At 40.4% G+C, this 20,828-nt stretch overlaps 1 protein-coding gene across 1 annotated transcript in view; it reads left to right on the top strand.

Moving 5' to 3' along the window:
• Positions 1-20,828, top strand: part of RTN3 (reticulon 3) — a gene marked incomplete in the record, with an annotated part of 72,907 nt that overhangs the window by 503 nt on the left and 51,576 nt on the right. Inside the window, 1 exon segment of the mRNA XM_027772387.1 lies at positions 1-82. Within this exon segment, the coding sequence (XP_027628188.1) occupies positions 1-82 (82 nt within the window).

A 20,828-nucleotide genomic window follows, 5' to 3' on the forward strand; every position in this document is an offset into this window, starting at 1 on the left:
GAACCGTCCGCGCCCGCCGGTGGCGGGAGCCCGGGAGCCTGCCCCGCCCTGGGGGCGAAGAGCTGCGGCTCCTCCTGTGCGGGTGAGGCGCGCGGGGAGGGAGGGCGAGCGGGAACTTAGGGGCCGGGAGGGATTAGAGACTCATCGGGGAGGCGAATTACCCTCGACTCCAGATGGCCTCGGCCCCCGGGGACAAGCGTTTGGAAAGTGGGCAAAGGGGGAGGGGAGCTAAGGTCGTGAGGCAGTGAGGAAATAACGGGGTGTGAGGAAAACAGGTTGGGGGCGGGGAGAGAGCCTAGAGAGTGGGCGTTAACGCCAAGGCTGGCAGGTGGGGAAGGCACCAGCTCCGTGACGGTGGGACGAAATGGAGAATTCTCGATGCTTGTGTTGAACGAGGAGGCGAGAGAGCCCTCCTGAACTGGAGTGATTTGGTGGAGGATTAGAGAGGTTGGGAAGATTGGGGCAGGTGGGTCGTGGGATAAAAGATTCCCTAGGATTTTGAGGGGATGGTGGTGAAGAGTTGTATTGCAGGTTTGCCGACAGGTGTTGACATAATCTGACATGCATAATAGTCCTCAAACATTTTATTTTTGGTTGTCTATGAGGAGGATGAGGAAGTTTAATGGAAGCATTGGAACGTGTTTCTTTACTGTTTTCGGCCCCAGTCCGTGAATTGCTCGATTTTTCTGAGGTAGGAGGAGGCGTGATGAGAATAGCTCAGGCAAGATTTGGGAGGGAGCTGCTGATGGTCCAAGATGGATCCGTGGCTGTATCTGCAACACTGCCTGCTCTTCGCAGCGCGGCGTGGGGGTGGGGACATGCAGTCAGTCGCCTATATTCGGAAAAATAATGAAAAGAGTCATGCCAAGCCATCAACATTTCATGATTGCTTGTTTTTCTGCGGGCTATTATTGATCACAGCGTAACAAAAGAGGGTGTTTACCTGCAGAAAGGGAAAAGGAGGAAATTTTTCAGACAAAGCCGGGGCCGGTTGAAGCCCCTTCTCTGTCTCTGAAAGACTAGGAGCTACAGGCCTCTTTTAGTTTCCATTGTACATGTGTCTTGCCTGCTGGTGGGAGCTGGCTGGCTAGAGCCTCTTGTGCAGAGATCTGCAGTGCAGATGCCTTCTCGAGGGAAAAAAACGCACCATGGACAGGTGGTGGTTCTTGCAGGAACTGAGTCTCTGAAGGGGAAAGGAAAAAAAAGCTTTGTGTTAAAGGAAGGGCCATAAGCCCAGAAGAGTACAGAAAAATTTGCCATCTGTTTAGCTACGTTAAAGGATTTTGAGAGGTTTTTAAATGTTTCCTTGTCTCCTTTGTCAGATTCTGGGGTTGATCGTCCTAAAATAATAGTATTTCTCTTCTTAGCTTTAAATATGTTATCTACATACTTTTCTAACAAAAGATTTCTACCTGTCTAAGAGCTTTGGTGCCCTGTTGGGTTCTCCAATGTGTTTATGGCCATTTCAGTAGAACACAGGATCAAGGGAAGCTTCTGCAGATACAGGAATGAGGCAGCAAATTTGGAACCCTTGTTCCCTGTAAACCACCAGCATTTCTCTTCTAAATTTTCATGTTCTGGGCTAAGGTCCAAATGAACATCAGCTTCCCTATAACTTAGCAACTTGGTCTTTTCGCCATCATCACTTGTCATTGCTTACTGTTAGTTGGCCCTTTTGTGCATACCTTTTGCTTCCTCCTGATTTTCAATTTTTGATTCAGACCTAAATTTTAGGAATTGGCCCTTTGTGCTCAAGGTAAGATGGATTTATTAAGTGGTGAAGAATCTAGTTATCAGCTTTAAAATTGAGTTCTAACATTTATAGCCAAATGATGAAATCATTTGAGAATCAACTTTATTACTTTAGTACACTGTTAAGAAAGAAGTGGCTACATTGATGTCAATGAAATAGAGTATTTTGTTCACAAACACATTCACCTACCACCACCACCAAGCAGCCCCTAAATTGACAATACAATTTAATTATATAAGATATATTGCTGTTGAGCTTTTATTTTGATATCATATACCCTTACAATTTTTATTTATTACTGATTTTGGCTTCTTTACTTTTACACTCTTTATGATAGTGTGAAAGGTGCTGAAATTATTTGTTTTGCTAAAAGCAGTGAAATTTATATTCTGAAATACTGCCCTAAGTACAGCATTATAAATTTAGTTAATTTTTTTCCTTTCCAATTTGCAAGAGGGTACATCCACCAGCAAGGGAGACAGAGAAAATGAGAAAGCACCTCCCCCTACGTGGAGGATGATCACTGCACAATCCCTTCTCCATTTCTCCTTTCTGGATTTTGGGCACACATACACCTGGCATGTTTCTCAAGCCACTGGGTCCAGGACTCAGACCGCGCAGTCATCCATATGGGATCCAGCCACCTTCACCACCAGGCCACCACCAGCTGGCCCCATATTTTCTAATACTTATTGGATGCCTCACTATTCATCTACTATTTCTTAATAAAATTTGGATTTCTTGGATCAGCTACAGATACTTTTTCACCGTTGGTGCTTAGCAGCATCTAATGTGTATAATAGTACTTGATGCGTATTTTTTGTGTGAATCATCAGATTTATGGGCTGAGTAGAAACGTCTGAAAAATAAATAAGGGCCCGCAGATGACGTAGTGGTTATGGCACTGTACTCCCACATGGGCAACCTCAGTTTGAGTTGTAGACTCGAAAATCACACCAGTCATGTGTGCGTGTGTGCCTAAAATCCTGAGAGAATGGAGGAAAAGGGGTTGCACCATCCCCCTTGTGGGGGGGGTGACTTCTCACTTTCCTTCTCTATCTCTTTCTGCATGCACGGTATGGCAGAACCCTTAAAAAAGGAGGGGAGAATAAAAGAAAAAAAATAGTTTCTATATATTTCTAGGGAGATATAAAATGTGTGAAGCACTCAATGGTCCAGTGCCTTAGGTACTAGTACAGCCAGCTATGTGGTAAGAATGCTTAGAGAAGGAAGTCCAGGGCCAACATGGCTTCCCAGATTTCTTCCTTTGATAGAAACCCAAGACTTCAGAGGCAAAAATTTGAGGTTGAGGTAAAAGAGACTGACATATTTGGTGTTCTTTTCAGAACAAGAATTGCTTTTATTAGACATTAAATATAGTTTACATGTCTACTGTCTGAACTTTAAAAATGCTTGATAGTTTGCTGCTTATAAAACATTAAAATTCTGTAACTTGCTAGAGATTGTTTCTTAATGTTGTGATGAAAATCATGATGTCAAAACAAAATTATATATCAAATACCTATATTCATACATATTTAGTTCAAATTTTAGGAATTGGCCCTTTGTGCTCAAGGTAAGATGGATTTATTAAGTGGTGAAGAATCTAGTTATCAGCTTTAAAATTGAGTTCTAACATTTATAGCCAAATGATGAAATCATTTGAGAATCAACTTTATTACTTTAGTACACTGTTAAGAAAGAAGTGGCTACATTGATGTCAATGAAATAGAGTATTTTGTTTACAAACACATTCACCTACCACCACCACCAAGCAGCCCCTAAATTGACAATACAATTTAATTATATAAGATATATTGCTGTTGAGCTTTTATTTTGATATCATATACCCTTACAATTTTTATTTATTACTGATTTTGGCTTCTTTACTTTTACACTCTTTATGATAGTGTGAAAGGTGCTGAAATTATTTGTTTTGCTAAAAGCAGTGAAATTTATATTCTGAAATACTGCCCTAAGTACAGCATTATAAATTTAGTTAATTTTTTTCCTTTCCAATTTGCAAGAGGGTACATCCACCAGCAAGGGAGACAGAGAAAATGAGAAAGCACCTCCCCCTACGTGGAGGATGATCACTGCACAATCCCTTCTCCATTTCTCCTTTCTGGATTTTGGGCACACATACACCTGGCATGTTTCTCAAGCCACTGGGTCCAGGACTCAGACCGCGCAGTCATCCATATGGGATCCAGCCACCTTCACCACCAGGCCACCACCAGCTGGCCCCATATTTTCTAATACTTATGCCTTGCCTCACTATTCATCTACTATTTCTTAATAAAATTTGGATTTCTTGGATCAGCTACAGATACTTTTTCACCGTTGGTGCAGCATCTAATGTGTATAATAGTACTTGATGCGTATTTTTTGTGTGAATCATCAGATTTATGGGCTGAGTAGAAACGTCTGAAAAATAAATAAGGGCCCGCAGATGACGTAGTGGTTATGGCACTGTACTCCCACATGGGCAACCTCAGTTTGAGTTGTAGACTCGAAAATCACACCAGTCATGTGTGCGTGTGTGCCTAAAATCCTGAGAGAATGGAGGAAAAGGGGTTGCACCATCCCCCTTGTGGGGGGGGTGACTTCTCACTTTCCTTCTCTATCTCTTTCTGCATGCACGGTATGGCAGAACCCTTAAAAAAGGGGGGGAGAATAAAAGAAAAAAAATAGTTTCTATATATTTCTAGGGAGATATAAAATGTGTGAAGCACTCAATGGTCCAGTGCCTTAGGTACTAGTACAGCCAGCTATGTAGTAAGAATGCTTAGAGAAGGAAGTCCAGGGCCAACATGGCTTCCCAGATTTCTTCCTTTGATAGAAACCCAAGACTTCAGAGGCAAAAATTTGAGGTTGAGGTAAAAGAGACTGACATATTTGGTGTTCTTTTCAGAACAAGAATTGCTTTTATTAGACATTAAATATAGTTTACATGTCTACTGTCTGAACTTTAAAAATGCTTGATAGTTTGCTGCTTATAAAACATTAAAATTCTGTAACTTGCTAGAGATTGTTTCTTAATGTTGTGATGAAAATCATGATGTCAAAACAAAATTATATATCAAATACCTATATTCATACATATTTAGTTCAAAGCAAAAATGACTTGGGCAGTAAAGAAAACGGATTTACTTTAAGTATTTCTTTACTCCCTCATGAAATTTAGTTTGTTTTTTTTGGGTTTGTTTGTTTGTTTGTTTGTTTTACAGGGGGGCAGAGGGCACATACAGTATGGAGGGGAGAGAGAGAACACCCCCCCATGAACAATGTTGAGGCTACAGTCCCTTCTCCATTTCTCCCTTCTTTCAGGATTTTGGGCATGCATGCACACACACCCAGCATGTTCTACAAGCCATCTGGTCCAGGATTCAAACCACTCCACCAGCTATGTGAGATCCAGCAGTCTTAAATCACCAGACCATAGGGCTGGCTTTGTTTTGTGTACTTCTAATGGAATCATTTTCATACTTCATTTTAACATGTCAGTCAAAGATGAGCATGTAATTGGTATTCTCAGTCTTCACCCCTTAAATAATAAGGGCTGACAACTTGTTTAACATCGACATCATCTGTGTGCTATGTTTTTGTCAGATTATCAGTGGCGGTATAATATGGTGATAAACACACAGACTTGAACCTCAGAAATGCCTGGATTTCTATCCTGGCCCTGTTGCTGAATGATAGTGTGACTGTGCAAAACAGGAGCCATCGTTTCCTTAACTTCAAAACAAGGATAATAGTGTCTGTCCTTCAGTTACTATACAAATTATAGAAATATGTAAAGGGCTTAGTATATTGCCTCACCCATAATAAGTTCTGTAAATAGTACCACTTGTGTGAGGGAATAAAATATAGATCAGCAATGTGACCTAGACATGTTTGTTTTATGTCCTCAAATTCTGACTTATTAAAAAATAATACTTAATGTTTGATATATTGGGGGCTGGCAGGTGGTGTGGTGGTTAAGGGCGCTGGACTCCCACATGGCCAACTGCAGTTCAAATCCTGGACCTGCCGGCTTGCTTTCTCACCTCTCCCTCCCTCTTCCCTTCTCCCCCTCTTCCTCTCTCTCCTTCTCTTCGTCTCCCCCTCTTCCCCTCTCCCTCTCTCTCTGCCTGCCTTACTCTGCCCCTCTCTGGTAAGATTAAATAAAGTTAAACAAAATAATTCTAAAAAGAAATTTTAATTTGATATATCCAGGGACCAGCAGTTGGTGTAATGACTATGTTGCTAGACTCCCATGTAGTCGACTCCGATTCGAGTCCCAGACCCAGTAGCTTGAACTCATGCTGGGTGTGCGTACATGCATGCCCAAGATCCCGAGAGAATAGAGGAGAAGGGATTGCGGTGTGGCCATCCCCCCTGGGGTGTGATTTCTCGCTTTCTGTTTCTCTTGACTGGCTGGCGAGTGCACGTACCCTATAGCAAAAACCTCTCCAAAAAAAAAAAATTGATATATCTGTATATCCATTTGCAAGTTATAAGCTATTTGCAGTAGATACAGAATAGCAGGTGAATTACACATGAATGAGCACAGTAAAACAATATTTTTATGCCTTTTTCTTACCACAGCAAGTTAGTTTCAGTTTGTGACCCTTCACATATAATGTCATAAAGCCTCCTTTGGCTTTGGTTGTCTGTTAAAGAGGTAGGGGGAGGAACCAAGATGTTTTCTAGATGGCAAGGCATTGGGTAAGTTTTTGTAAATATTTTCTGTGGCATCCTGACCAAAATGTAGTTGTGATACATTATAAAATGGCTTTTAGTGTTAAAGCAAGAGTGCAGGAGATATAGCAAGAAAGGTGATGTCAATATGGTTTGCAAATGCCACTGACTTAGATTGTTTTGTTATTTTTTAAAAGAATTATTTTATTTAACCTTATTTACTTGTTTTAATTTGACCAGAGAGAGACAGAATGAGAGAGAGAAAGTGAGAAAACAGGTTGCCAGGTTTGGAACTCGAAATGCCGTCAGCCATGTGGGAGTCCAGCCCCCTTAAACACCATGCCACCTGCTGGCCCTGACTTAGATTGTTTTAATTCCCCAAGAATAAAGCTTCTTTCAAAGTTGTATTTTTAGAGACAAATTTACACATAACTTAACCACTCTGATCAGATTAAATAACCATTCTACATATATTTACATTCTAAATACATCTTAGCTCCCAAAGTGACAACTTTAAGAGGAAGTTAGTAATTACTGAGTATCAGTGTTGGGCCCGGCAGGTGATGTGGTGGTTAAGGGCACTGGACTCCCACTTGACCGACCGCGTTTTGAATGCTGGTGGCTTGCTTATTCGCTTTCACTCTCTCTCTGTCTCCTCACTGTGTCCCTCTCGATAAAAATTAAATAAATAAATAAATGAAATGAAATAATTCTTTTTTTTTTCTTTTTTTTTGGAGAGGTTTTTGCTATAGGGCGCATGCGCTCGCCAGACAGAGAGAGACAGAGAGAGAGAAATCACCCCCCAGGGGGGATGGCCACACCACAATCCTTTCTCCGTTCTCCTCTCGGGATCTTGGGCACGCACGCACACGCGCCCTGCGTGAGTTTAAGCCACCGGGTCTGGAATTCGAACCGCGGTCGACTACGTGGGAGTCCAGCGACATAGCCATTACGCTAACTGCTGGCCCCAAAATGAAATAATTCTTTTAAAAAAATTATCACTGTTTTTATTTTTAGTATTTTAGAGATGGTCTGAAAACAAAATAACGCTGATATTGCTCTTATTGAATTCTGCAGTAAAGAAATTGGCATACAATAGTGTCTAATCCTGTGCATGTTTCAAACACTTCATTTTACAAAGTGAAGTTTGCTAGTGAAGGAATTGTTGACTGGGTCATTAAAAGGAAAAGGGAAAGCTAAGCTTTCCAGTTTTGTTTGAGCCAAGAGTTTGTTCTATAGAAAGACATATTTCTTTAGACTAGCCATAATATTTTAAAAATTCTGTGCAGAATTACAAAGAGTCTAAATAAGTAGGGTTTTTTTTGTTTTTTGTTTTTTGTTGTTGTTGTTGTTGTTGTTGTTGTTTTGAGTTTTTTTCCAGGGCTTGTGCGCTCACCAGACAGACAGAGAGAGACATTAGAGACAGAAAGCGAGAAATCACCCCCCAGGGAGGATGGTCACGCCGCAATCCCTTCTCCTCCATTCTCCTCTTGGGATCTTGGGCACGCACGCACATGCGCCCAGCGTGAGTTTTAAGCCACCGGGTTCGGGACGCGAACCGCGGTCAACTACGTGGGAGTCCAGCGACATAGCCATTACGCTAACTGCTGGTTCCCATAAGTAGGTTTTACAACATAAATGATTGAGTATGTTTATTTGTTGTATGTTTTTACAGTTTTTATTCATCATTGTTAAGGATGCATTTAGCCTCCTAAAGTACAGATTAGTAAATAAATTTATCAATCTCGCAGTAACACTTCTTAGATAAAAGTACTAAGTTGAGGGACCAGCACATGGTGTAATGGTTATGTCGCTGGACTCACATGTAGTTAGTTGATCATGATTTGAGTCCTAGACCCAGTGGCTTAAAAATCACACTGGGCATGCCCACGTACCCAAAATCCCAAGAGGGGAATGGAGGAGAAGGGATTGCAGCGTTGCCATTCTCTCCCCTCCCCCAAGAGGGATGATTTCTTGCTTGCTTTCTCTAGCGAGCGCACACAAGCCCTATAGCAAAAAATTGTCTTAAAAAAAAGTAATAAGTTGATATTTTGTTCACGTAATTGACCAGTAATTGACTCAGAAGTTGCCCAGAAAACTGACTTACCATTGGAATGGCCCATTTATAACAACTATTAATTTGTTTTTTTTAATTGCCAGAGTGTGTGTGTGTGTGTGTGTGTGTGTGCATGCGCGTGAAAGAGAGACTAATTCCCACTGGGTTGTGGTCACACCACAATCCCTTCTCCATTTCTTCATGTCATCAGGGTTTTGGGCGTATATGCACATATGTCCAGCCTGTTTCTTAAGCTGCCAGGTCTGGGATTTGAACTGTAATCAGGCATGTGAGACCCACCTCCCATTTAACCACTGCACCGCAGGGCCGGCCCGAGAATTATTTTAGATCATAGAATATGTGGTAGATATATTTTGAAAAAAGAAAATGTTTATTAAGTAAGCTTAGCTGTCATCAGGATTGCTTGTGATTGCATCATCGAAGCCTTTTACTACATATCTGTGACTTATATAAGGCATATTATTCTGTGATAGTGGAACTTCAGAGGTAATCTCTTTAAATACTGTATAGGGTTTGCATTTCTATTTTACATTGAGCGGGTATTTATCAGGAGGTAGCCTCTTGGAATCGGTTTTAAAATATCAAAGAACTATTTAATTTTTATTATTTATTTATTTAGGTTTTTGCCATAGGGAACATGTGTTCACTGGAGTGAAACAAAGATAGTGCAAAGAGGCCCTGAGGGAGGATGGCCACACTGCAGTCCCTTCTCCTTTGCTCTCCTCCTGGGATTTTGGGCACATACATGCACATGCCAGGCATGATTTTCAAACTGCTGGATCTGGGACTCAAACCATGGTTGGCCATGTGGGAATCCAGGCTGTAACTGCTGTGCCACTTTGTTGGCCCCTTGTTTTTATTTTTTTAAAAGCTGTTTGTTTAATTTTATTTATTAGTTTATTTATTTTTAATTTTGCTATAGAACACATATGCTCAGCAGAGAGGGGGAAAGTGAGAAAGAAAGCTACCAGGTCCGGGACTCAAACTGCAGCTGACCATGTGGGGGAGTCCAGTGCCTCAATCACCATGCCATCTACTGGTCCCAACAACTATTTTTTTTTTCCTTTTAATTTGCCAAGAGACCTGCATGCTCACCAGAGAGAAACAGAGGGATAGGGGGAAAAGCATCCCCCAACAGGGCACGGTTATCTCACAATTCTTTCTCCATTTTTCTATCCTGTCTCGATTTTAGGCATGGATACACATGTGTTCAGCGTGTTTTTTAAACTTCTAGGTCCAGGGCCCAAACTACACAGTGGCATGTGGGATCCAACTGCCTAAATCACCACACCACCAGCTGGACCTTTTTAAAAAATATTTATTTAGTTCTTCCATGAGAGAAAAAGACAGAGACAGACGCCCTCATCAGGGTTCCCAAACTATGGTCCACCTCCCAATCCTGGCTGACCTGAATCATGGGTGTATGCATTTACCTAGCATGCTCACAGAGGTCCTAGGATATGAACCTTTCACATGTGAGTCCAGTTTGGTTATCACTGTCTCACTGCCTGGCCTCTTTTCTTTTTTTTTTTTTTGGTAGAGGTTTTTGCGCTCGCCAGACAGACAGAGAGAGACAGAAAGCAAGAAATCACCCCCCAGGGGGGATGGCCATGCCACAATCCCTTCTCCATTCTCCTCTCGGGATCTTGGGCACGCACACACACGCCCCCGGCGTGAGTTTAAGCCACCGGGTCCGGGACTCGAACCGTGATCGACTACGTGGGAGTCCAGCAACATAGCCATTACGCCAACTGCTGGTCCCACTGCCTGGCCTCTTAAAGAGCTATTCTGAGCTGGATCCATAGTACAGTAGTAATGCATTGCTAGAGAAAAGCCAGATCCCACATGGCAGCCACAGTCCAAATCCCCAGCCTGGTCAGCGTGAAACACACTGGGCACTTGTATGAGTGCCTGAAATCTGATGGGACTGTAGGAGGACATCATGGTGTGACCAGACCCAATGAAATGCTTTCCCTCTCACCACTCTTTTTCACATGCATAAACCCGGACTCTATCATGAATAAAGAAATAACTGTTGTTCTTACCTGCTTTCTTCAATTAGCTGATTTATTTATTCCCTGGAAACGCATCATCATAACCTCACCAGGAAGAGATACACGAGTTTTTTGATATGTTTCTCATTGGCTACGTTCAGTAGGAGAAAGACGTCTATTTGTAAGATAGTCAACTATCAATATAAACTTCATTTTACAAATAGGGGACTCTGGCTCAGAGATTCAGTGATACACTCAAAGGTTTGTGGCTATAAAGTTGCCCTCTGGTAATTATCAAAAATAAATAAAATGGAAGCAACATGTGGCAAAAGTTGTTCAGTCACCCTGTTGAATATAGTGATCAGTTTAATTTTAAAACCTCCACTTCTGGTTCCATAGTCCCTAAGCCAGATGCTCGTTTTCACCACTGCTGTACAGAAACTTCCCTGGTCAAGTTTACCAGTTATTTTCCACATTGTTAAATCCAGTTCTCCCCTTACATGCTGTCTCTACTGCTTTGACATAATGGATCACTCCCTCTCCTTTGGAATGTTTTGTTTTGTTTTGTTTTTTAAACAGCACTATATGCAGGGGTAGGGTGCAGGGAGGGGAGACATCCCCTCAACAGGATCTCATCATACTACCATCCCCTTTCCTCAACTCTCCAGTTCTTCAGGATGGCATGGGGTTAGTACATTTATGGTACTGTTTTTTGGTCTTGTTTTTATTGTCAGAGAGTGTGTGCACAGAGGAGAAGGGAGTAAGTTCTTTTTTCTCCATATCTCCATGTGGATCTTGGAGACAAATACACGGGTACCTGGCGTGTTGTTCAAGGTACTTGAATCAGGATTTGGACCACAGTCAGCCATGTGGTATCTGGTTCCCTGTACACAGTGCTTAACTGCCACTGTGCAAAGCCACTTCATGTGCCGTTTTCTAATACATATATTGGGAAAAAAATCCACATGTCAGTGAATCCACACAGTTCAAACCCGTATTGTTCAAAGGTCAACCGTTTATCCAAAGTCCCGGACTGGAGGCTTGCTTACTATTAAAATAAATAAATAAATAAAGTGTAAAACAAGCCTGGCAAGTTTTGTTTTTAATGAATTATTTACTTCTATTTATTCATTCATTCATTCATTTTCATTTGACCAGAGAAAGATACACAGAGAGAAGGAAAGAGAAAGCAAGCCACCAGGTTCGGGACTTAACCATAGTTGACCATTTGGGAGTGTCCAGTGCTTTAACCACCATGCCACCTGCTTTCTCACTTTCCCTTTCTTTCTCTCTCTGGTTGGGTTAAAAAATTAGTAATAACAAATAAAGTTAAATGAATAAATAATTATTTATAAAACACATATGTATAATCAATGTCATATTTACCTACTCACATTTACCCCAAGTAAATGGTACAATGAAAGCTTTCAGCTTTTTTTTTTTTTTTAACTTTTTGTCATAGGGTGCATGCACTTACCCGAGAGAGGGAGACAGTGAGAGGGAAAGTAAGGAATCACCCCCAAAGGGGATGGCCACACCACAATCCCTTCTCCATTCTCTTTTTGGAATTTTGGGTATTCGTGCAGGAACACCCAGCGTGAGTTTTTTAGTGTGTAGCAGAGAGTGGGTATCTTGATAATTAGCACCATTTTCATTTATGCTAGAGAGACCTGTTTTAGTAAGTACATTAGTAGGAGTAATGTTTGGTCGCTAGGAGTATAGTTTCGAAATAAGTTTTAAAGTCTCCTATAGTTGATTTTTCACCAAACATTTATGAAGCTTCTGTAATGTACAAGCCTCCATAAATAATCTCTGACTTTTTTTTTTTTTTAAGAATTGTTTTATTGGGGACCAGCAGTTAGCATAATGGCTATGTCGCTGGATTCCGACATAGTCTACCGCTGTTCAAGTCCCGGACCCGGTGGCTTAAACTCACGCCGGGCACGTGTGCGTGCGTGTGTGCCCAAGAGCCCAAGAGGAGAAGGAAGGAGAAGGAATTGCGGCGTGGCCATCCCCCCTGGGGGGGGTGATTTCTCGCTTTCTATCTCTGTCTCTCTCTGTCAGGCAAGCACACACGCCCTAGAGCACAAAAAATAAATAAGTAAATAAAAAGAATTGTTTTATTTAGCTTTATTTATTTATTTTAATCTGACTGGAGAGGGACAGAATGAGAGAAAGAGGGAAAGTGGGGGGAAGCAAGCTGCCAGGTCCGGTACTTGAACTGCAGTCAGCAATTTGGTAGTCCAGCACCCTTAACCAGCACACCACCTGCCGGCCCCAATATTCTGACTTCTATTGTATGCTGGCTGCCCTACTCTGCTTTATGAAAGATGCAGGGATGTATATTATAAGATGGTCCTTAACTGCAGTGCTCTCTGAGAGTATAGTTTATTTCTGAACAACAAATTGAATTTATTTAATTAAGTGTCAAATCTTACCTAGGTTTATTGATTCTAGATACAACTAAAACATTACTAATTGGTCTGTTTTTGCAGTAATTATGTTAACTGTAAATAAATAAATAAAAATTGGGACCAGCAGATGGCATAATAGCTACGTCACTGGAGTCCCATGTAGTTGACCACGGTTTAAGTCTCAGACCCATTGGATTAAACTCAACACCAGACGCGTGTGGATGCATGCCCAAGATCCCGAGAGAGAATGGAGGAGAAGAGATTACGGTATGGCCATCCCCCTGGGGGGGGAGGGTGATTTCTTGCTTTCTACCTCTGTCTTTCTGGGGAGCACACGCACCCTATAGCAAAAACCTCTCAAAAAAAAAAAAAAAAATCAATCTGCCTTATGTGGATTCGTCCCCTTCAAGGAGGTGGAACTCAACTCCTCTACCACTTCCAAAGGTTAGAGTATTGAAGGTTGGGAAGAAGTTCTACTGCGGAAAAACTTGGCAAAGGTTATCAGCCAAGACATCTAGTGCAGGCTTGACCCACATATGAAAACCTGCAGCACGGTGCTCTTTGCTGTTTTTCCTAGTTGTTTTTCTTCTGTTCCTTGGAAGCCACTGAATATGCTACTTGAGAGGAGAATGGAGAGATAAGGGAGCAAGGTCTTATTTTATGTTAGAGTTGGGTTTGGGGGTTTGTCTTATTTCTGGCTTTGTTTTAAATTTAGATTTTTGCCTTAGGGCACACGTGCTTGCCAGAGAGTGACAGAGAGAGAAGGAAAGTGAGAAATCACTCTCCAGTAGGGATGACCGCAGCAGTCTCTTCTCCATTCTTCTCTTGAGATTTTGAGCATGCAAGCCTGGCATGTTTTTCAAACCACAAAGTTGGGACTCTAATCATAGAGTTGGCCATGTGGGATGTGGTGCCTTTAAGTACATGCTGCCTGCTGGCCCCTCCCTGTGTTGGAGTTCTAAAATTTAATTGTGGCTAGTAAATTTTCAGCATTTATATTTCAGACTGGCAATATAATTACAAGTTGTCTGAATGAGTGATAAAAAAAGGAAAACTACAGCCTTTCTGTAAAGGCTTGGGTTTAAATCTTGATTCTGACATAAGCTTTAGTTTCCTATAAAATGATGGTTATGATACTTACCTTCCCACTCATTGTGAGGATTTTATTTAATATGTATGTAAAATACTTAGCCCAATGTTTGTCACAGGTATTCAGTACTCAGTATGCTTTTCAAAGAGGTAGAATTTTCTTTGTGTGTGTGGTTTCAACAGTTTGTTGGTTAAAGTATTATGAAGATTAAAAAGCCAGTGGTGTGAAGACTAATACAATTTTTTGACTAAACAGTTTTATTGAAAGGCCTGCTAACAGTTTCATTTAGGCATCCTTTTCCTCCCTCTAAGATAGTTGACCTTTTTCGGGACCAGCAGATGGCACAATGGCTGTGTCACTGGATTCCCACGTAGTTGACTATGGTTCACGTCTTGGACCCAACAGCTTAAACTCACACCAGGCATGTGTGTGCATATGTGCCTACGATCCCGATAGGAGAATGGAGGAGAAGGGAGTGCAGCATGGCCATCCTCCCTGGGGGATGATTTCTCACTTTCTGTCTCTGTCTTTCTGGCTAGCACACACATAATATAGCAAAAACCTCTCAAAACAACAACAACAAACAAGGGGCCAGCAGGTGACCTGGTGGTTGAAGGTGCTGGACTCCCATATGGCTGACCACAGTTCAAGTCTTGGGCCTGGCAGCTTGCTTCCTCACTTTCTTTCTCTCTCTCTCTTTTTCTCTTTCTCCTTCTAAAATTAAAATAGATAAAGTTAAATAAAATAATTCTTTAAAAAAAACAAACAAAAAGATAGTTGACCTTTTTTACATACGTGGGGAAATGGGTTATGTGTTTGGAGTTATAAGAGGAATATATGCTCATAATAGAGAATTTGGAGAAAAAGTATAAAGAAAAATTTAAGTTACTGAGTACTGCCACCAGTTAACATTTTCATGTATATCCTTTTATTTTGTAACAGAATGTAAGCTCTTTTTTTTTTTTAAAGAAGTAATCACATTACCTTTAAAGATCAAACACAGGCAAAATTTAAAACATAACAAATTTAATTCTCATAATTCTTCCACTCAGTATCCTTACTTATTTTCATATATATGTATTTTTTTGCCAAAATGGGATCACATTATTTAAATTACTCTTATAATGTTCTTTTAAAATTCCATATGCTATGAACATCTTTTAGTATCAGCAAGTTTTTAATGAATGGTATCCCATTATGTGGATATGCCAATACTCATTTAACCAGTCTCTAATTATTAAGCCTTTTTAAAGTTTCCTTTGGGACCGGCAGTTGGCGTAATGGCTATGTCGCTGGACTCCCATGTAGTCGACTGTGGTTCAAGTTCCAGACCCAGTGGCTTAAACTCACACAGGGTGTGTGTGCATGCGTGCCCAAGATCCCGAGAGGAGAATGGAGGATAAGGCATTGAGGCATAGCCATCCCCCCTGGAGGGTGATTTCTTGCTTTCTGTCTGTCTCTCTCTGTCTGTCTGGCAAGCACACGCCCCCTATAGCAAAAACCTCTCAAAAAGAAAAAGAGAAAAGTTTCCTTTAAAAAAAAAAATTATGATGAACAATCTTATAACCACATATGTGAACTGATGAGTGGTTATTTGTTGGAATTAGATTTTCAGCAGGTCTGCTGTTTTGTCCCTTATCTTCTAGCAATTTCCTTGGGCCTTCTTTGAGCAAATACTGTTTCTTTTTTAATATCTTCAGCTCTTTTTCTTCTCTTGGCTTTCTTTTGATTTTATTTAACTTTATTTGTTTATTTATTTATTTTAATTTGACCAGAGAGGGATAGAGAAAGAGAGAGAAAGTGAGAAAGCAAGCGACCATGTCTGGGACTTGAACCATAGTCGGCTTTGTGGGAGTCCAGCATCTTAACCACCACGCCCCTCTCTTGGCACTTTCTTTTCCCTTTATAACTATGCTAAAGTCATTTCCCTGAAAAACTTTACTTCAACTTTTCTTCTCCTAGCTGCTACCCAGTTTTAGTCCTTTTATCACCCACACTTGTTACCAGTAATTTTTTATATAATTTTTAAAAATAAGTATTTAATTTTTTTCATCATCATCTTTTCGTTTTTAATTTCCACCAGAGAGTGAGAAGGAAAGTGGGAAAGCAAGCTGCCAGGTCCGCGACTTGAACCATGGTCAATCATATGGGAGTCCAGCACCTTAATCACCCCTCCATTTGCTGTCCCCATTATCAGTAATTTTTCAACTTTCATTCACTCTTTAGTATCTTTCCCCTCCTGCCATTTTTTTCCTAGAGATTTTTGCTATAGGATATGTACGCTCGCCAGGGAGAAAGTGAAAAATCACCTCTCGGGTATGGCCGCTCTGCAGTCCCTTCTCCATTCTCTTCTCAGAATTTTGGGCACATATGCACACATACCCGGCATGTTTCAAGCTGCTGGGTCCAGGACTTAAACCGCAGTGGACTACATTGGAGTCCAGTGATGTAACGACTACGCCATCTGCTGATCCCCCACCATTCATTCATTCATTTATATACACACATATTATATATATATGTATAATTTTTTTAAATTCACTATAGGGTATGTACATTTATCAGAAAGAGAGACAGGGTAAAATAAGACAAGCCTCCAGTCAGCCATGTAGAAGTCTAATACCTTAACCTCCACACCACCTGCTGCCCACTTTTAACTATAGTCAATAATGGCAGATTGCCTGATTACTTCGTTTTTTTGATCCTGTTCTCATAGTCATCACTTGATCATTTCACTGGCTATGGCTCTGCATACTCCAAGTAACACCCTTATCCTCCTGTATTGACTCCTTTGTGTCTCTTTGACTGGTTCTTCTTTCTTGCATCCTTTTAAATATTGGTACATCTCAAGATTCCTTTGTGAATCGTCTCTGTTTCTCTGTGGACAAATTCATTAACTGCAGTGGTGTCAGTTCTTACCTAAATGTTAACTCCCAGATGTTTATTCACAGCCTTTACCTCTTTCTTGAGCCTGTTCACTTGGGCATGTGCAGTGGCCAGAGAGACAGAAAGTAAGAAATCAGTGTCCCCAGGGGGGATGGACACACTGCAATCCCTTCTCCTCTCGTGATTTTGGGCATGCACGCACATTCCCAGCAAGTTGCTGGGTCTGGGATTCAAACCACTGTCAACTACATGGGAATCTAATGACATAACCATTATGCCATCTACTGGTCCCTGAGCCTGTTCACATTATCGAACTACCTGTTCAACAGTTTCCACCTAGTTATGTCTCAAACTTTTTTTCTTTAAGATTTTTGCCAAGGGGATGTCACTTTCAGAGAGAGACAAAAAGTGAGAAATGACCCTCCAGTGAGGTTGGCTATGCTGCAGTCCCTTCTCCTCTTAGGATTTTGGGCATGCACACATGTGTGCTCGGAATGATTTTCAAGCTGCCAGATCCAGCGCTTGAGCTGTGGTGGAGGGAATCCAGTATCCTAACCACTACGCCACTTGCTGGCCCCATACAACTTTTTTGTTTTGAGAGAGATTTTTGCTATAGCAAAAACAGAAAGCAAGAAATCACCCCGCCCCTCAGACCATGCCACAGTCCCTTCTCCTTCACTTTCCTCTTGAGATTTTGGGCGTGCACACACATGCACCTGGTGTACGTTTCATGCTGCCAGGAATGGTACTCAGATTGTGGTCAACCTTGTAGGAGCCCAGCAATATATGCCATCTGTTTGTCCCTACAACTTATTTTTTATTGAAACAAGTTTTATTTTAATAAGATCAATAATTTCTTCTGTGTTTCCAACCCAATGGCATTTCATTTAGTTCTTCATCATCTTTGACTTTTACTTTTCCAGTCCCCAACATCCAGTCAAATAATTTCAAGTCTAGTCTGTTGTCTTGGCGAATTTATCCCTCCGTTCCCATCCCCCTGCCTTATTTCAAGCCCTCATCTCTCGCCAAGATGATGAAGTAGCTTTTTAGTTCAGTCTATATTGTATCCTGCTGCCAGAAATCTAAAACAAATGTGATATTGTCACTCCATTACCTAAAAACCTTAAGTGACTATTTATTGCACAAAGAACATGATCCATATTACAGTGACATTCGAAGTCATATGGATTCTGGCCAGTTTTTCCTTCTCTCCAGAATTCCTTCCCCTTCCTTGTTCACATGATGCCTTTAAGACCAAGTTTGTTTATTCTGAAACATCCTTTATTTTACCTAGTGGCTGCTTTTGCTGCATTCCCATGCTGAATAATGATTCAGTTTTACTGGTCTGGTTTTCTTTTTCAGCTATTTGTGGACACCGTTACCAGTATTAACAATGCTAGGACATAGCTACTTAAAATGATTTCACTAATAGCATTTGAGATTTAAGATCACCATTCTGGGATTCAGTTCTCTGTAACAAATATGGACTATCAATACAATGTGGTTTCTGTAAAGTCAGAAACCTCATGCAGTATTGTTACAAACTATACTGGTTATCTGTGTGCTTTATCAGAACAACTGCTGTGCATAAAAATCTGCATGTTGAAATTTTCCATTAGGAGGGAGTGTTACGTGGAAGTGAAAAGGCAGATAGCTGGCAGGTTTGTAGAATCATTTTTGGCATCAGGTTTACTTTAAAGCATTTGGTTTTTCAGGTTTGTTGAGACTTAAAACTCATCAGTTGGAAGAGATAAATGTTGATGGTAAATTAATACAGAAATGAACCTACCTGGAATAATTAAAGAGATAGGTAAATATGATTCTTTTTAAAATTATTTCATTTTATTTGTCATTATTTATTTAGAATTATTTTATTAATTTACTTTTTTTTTTTTTAGAATTGTTTATTTATTTATTTTAATTTCACCAGAGAGGGTGGCCACTGGGCCAGCTCAGAAGCTTTTTGTTTCCCCTTTTAAAATTTCTGAGGTCACATGCACTCTCCAGAGAGAAAATGAAAAGGCATCTCCTCCCCCTCCCAAGAGAGCATGATCACACTGTAGTCTTTCTCCTCCATTTCCCCATCCTATTGAGATTTTGGAGGCCTGACATATTTCTTTTTGCTTTCTTTTTTTTTTTTTTTATTTTTTTTTTTTTGTTTTTTTTTTTTTTTTTTTTTTTTTTTTCCTACCGGGTTCATTTGCTCACCAGAGAAAGAGGAAAAGTAAGAAATCACCTTCGGGGGCAGGAGGGGGCATGACCGTGCCAAAATCTCTTCTCCATTTTCCTCTCAGGATTTTGAGCATGCACACACAGATACCCAGTGTGATTTTTCAGGCCACGAGGTCTGGAACTTGAACCGTGGTGTCATCTATGTGGGATCAAACTCCTTAACCATCATATCACATACATATATATATATATATATATTATTTATTTATTTATTTATTTATTTATTTTTAAGAATTATTTTATTGGGACCAGAGATGGCATAATGGTTATGTCGCTGGACTTCCATGTAGTTGAGCACAGTTGAAGTCCTGGACCCGGTGGCTTAAAACTGACACTGAGCGCATGTGCATGCATTCCAAAATGCAAGAGAATGAAGGAGAAGGGATTGCAGCATAGCCATCCCCCTGGGGATGTTGCTTTCTGTCTCTCTGTCTCCCTGGTAAGCACACGCGCCCTATAACAAAAATCTTCTTTAAAAAAAGAAAGTTATTTTGTTTCTCTTTATTTATTTTAATTTGACCAGAGAGAGAGACAGAGCTGCCAGGTCCGGGACTTGAACCACAGTTGGCCATGTGAGAGTCCTGTACCCTTAATCGCCTTGCCACCCGTGGGCCCCACCACCTGGCATATTTTTTAAGCCACTGGGTCTAGGACTCCAACTGCCTGGTCAGCTATGTGGAATCCAGCTGCCATGGGGTAAATCTGTCAGGATTTCTTTGGTACTAATTGTTTTATTCTATTTTATTCATCATCATCCTTATTACATTTTTTAATTTGATCAGAGAGATACAGAGGAAGGTAAAGTGAGAAAGCAAGCCGCCAGCCAGGTCAGGGACTTGAACTGTGGTTAGTCATGTGGGAGTTCAGCCCTCCTTAACCACCATGCCACCTGATGGTCCCAGTCTGTCAACATTTTTAATTGCAAAAAAAAAGAGTTAATAAGTAATTGGGTATATATTAGAGAGTTTTGCCTTTCACGTGGCTATTTTTATTCATTTTTATTACCATTTTTGTTGAAAAGGCAGGGTTTTGGGTTTTTACTTTTATTTTTTCATTTTTTGAATTTATGTTTTATCACTGTACATCTTTACTATGTACAAAATGGTCTTTCACAGCATGACTACAACACATATTAGTCAAGTAAAAGATATTACTGTATATATTATCATTCACAGATAGATTTTCAGTTTTGTTTCTATTAAATATTTTTTCCCCACACCTTTCTCCCCCCCTCCCCAAGGTTTGGTTTTGTTTTATGTTGTTGTTTTTAAGGATCAAAGATTGGGATGAAAAGCAGATTTTCCTCCCATCCCAGGCTTCAAGATCCCTTTTGTTGCCTTTTAGCAAATGGGGGCATATTGAATATATGCAGTTTGTTTTTTTAATTTACTGTATGGACTATATGAACATGTATAACTGAACCTCATTTTTTTTATTTTTATGGCAACAAGTATTTTGTTATTTGGATGTAACTTTTAATCTTTTTTCACTGATGGTCATTTAGATTATTCCTTGTATTTATAACCAGTGTTCTTAGGAACATTCTCATATACATACACATATCTGTATACATATATACAGATATGTCTGTGGAATTAATTCTTATAATTGCTGAGTTAAAAAACTATGTGTATGGGACCAGGGTGGCAGTTGGAAGAAGAGTATGTGCATTTTAATTCTTTTTTTTTTTTTTTTA

This window comes from Tupaia chinensis, unplaced genomic scaffold (genome assembly GCF_000334495.1).
Source record: "Tupaia chinensis unplaced genomic scaffold, TupChi_1.0 Scaffold000273_1, whole genome shotgun sequence".
NCBI classification, from domain to species: Eukaryota; Metazoa; Chordata; class Mammalia; order Scandentia; family Tupaiidae; genus Tupaia; species Tupaia belangeri.